General features: G+C 31.9%; 1 protein-coding gene across 1 annotated transcript in view; it reads left to right on the top strand.

Annotated features, from left to right (window-relative positions):
- Positions 1–1,784, top strand: part of LOC111084241 (amyloid beta A4 precursor protein-binding family B member 1-interacting protein-like) — a 5,915-nt gene that overhangs the window by 2,459 nt on the left and 1,672 nt on the right. Inside the window, exon 2 of the mRNA XM_022381011.1 lies at positions 1,150–1,309. Within this exon, the coding sequence (XP_022236719.1) occupies positions 1,150–1,309 (160 nt within the window). The remainder of the gene's footprint in view (positions 1–1,149; positions 1,310–1,784) is intronic.

The following is a 1,784-nucleotide window of genomic DNA, read 5'->3' as shown; positions in this document are numbered from 1 at the left end:
ATGTATAGAATTAGAACGTCGGTGCAAAACCATGTATAGAATTAGAACGTCGGTGCAAAACCATGTATAGAATTAGAACGTTGGTGCAAAACATGTATAGAATTAGAACGTCGGTGCAAAAACATGTATAGAATTAGAACGTCGGTGCAAAACCATGTATAGAATTAGAACGTCGGTGCAAAAACATGTATAGAATTAGAACGTCGGTGCAAAACCATGTATAGAATTAGAACGTCAGTGCAGAACAATGTATAGAATTAGAACGTCAGTGCAAAACAATGTATAGAATTAGAACATCAGTGCAAAACAATGTATAGAATTAGAACGTCAGTGCAAAACAATGTATAGAATTAGAACGTCAGTACAAACAATGTATAGAATTAGAACGTCAGTGCAAAACAATGTATAGAATTAGAACTTCCTGATTATAAAACTGTCTAAATGTATGTGCTGTGTATATATTAGACAAGCCAGATGCTTTTAATAAATGTTTGGTTTTAAATATTTCTATGGCTTGTTAGACTAACTAGTTTTGGTTTAGATTAGTTTCAGGTTGATTGACTCTTTGCATTTTGTTGTTTATAAAAGTAATGTTATTTGAAAACATTATAAAGAAATTATTTAAAGAATGATTTTTTTTTAAATACACTTCAAGTTAATACACTATTTGACATTTTAATCATCAGTGCTGAACTTATGCCTATTGAAAACCTACTCTTTAAGTATACAAGCTACAACTTTACAGCAGTCTCCTTCTTCCCCACTCTTGGAAAACAACAAAACGAAGTATATCCATGCTTATCTGAGGGTTATGTTTTTCTGTCTTATTGAGTAGTATTTAGTTGATAATTCCAGTAAATATTTTATGAATTAAAACTGCTTCTTTCTCCAAGAAAATAAAATATTCATTTTAGTTACGTTCTGGTGCTTAGCAACTTTATCAGGTATTAAAACTACCGATGAGGCTGATATATGTCCAAAAAATAAAAACATGGAATAGGTGAAGTCAGTATTCAGTTTTTAAGTTTGATAAGTTTGATTTTATTCCAAAAATTTCCAAAATACATTGTTTTTTTGTGTAATCTGAAAAGACAAATTAATAAAGTTCTTCTATATAACTGAAGAGCACATGTTTCTGTTTCTTTACAGCTGTTTATCAAAGCATACACTGATGATGGTCGGGCCAAAAGTTTACTGGTTGATGAAAGGATGACAGTGGCTCATGTGTGCCGACTTCTATCTGAAAAAAGTCATACCAAAATGGATCCTCAGTGGGTTGTTGTTGAACGGAATTATGATTTACATTTAGGTACACATTGGCTTTCTTATAAACAGCTAGAGGGTTGTTGTTCAACAGAATTATGATTTACATTTAAATATACATTGGTTATCTTATAAACAGCCAGTGGGTTGTTGTTGAACAGAATTATGATTTACATTTAGGTATACATTGGCTTTCTTATAAACAGCCAGTGGGTTGTTGTTGAACAGAATTATGATTTACATTTAGGTATACATTCTAGTACTGTGGACATAATACTGATAATTACACCATTCTGCTACTGTGGACATAATACTGATAATTACACCATTCTACTACTGTGGACATAATACTGATAATTACACCATTCTACTACTGTGGACATAATACTGAGTATTACACCATTCTACTATTGTGGACATAATACTGAGAATTACCCCCATTCTACCGCTGTGGACATAATACTGAGAATTACACCATTCTACAACTGTGGACATAATACTGAGAATTACACCATTCTACA

Source organism: Limulus polyphemus, unplaced genomic scaffold (genome assembly GCF_000517525.1).
Source record: "Limulus polyphemus unplaced genomic scaffold, Limulus_polyphemus-2.1.2 Scaffold15165, whole genome shotgun sequence".
In the NCBI taxonomy this organism is placed as follows: Eukaryota; Metazoa; Arthropoda; class Merostomata; order Xiphosura; family Limulidae; genus Limulus; species Limulus polyphemus.
The sequence above is the reverse complement of the archived record's forward strand: the minus strand, read 5'-3'. Positions and strand labels throughout refer to the sequence as shown.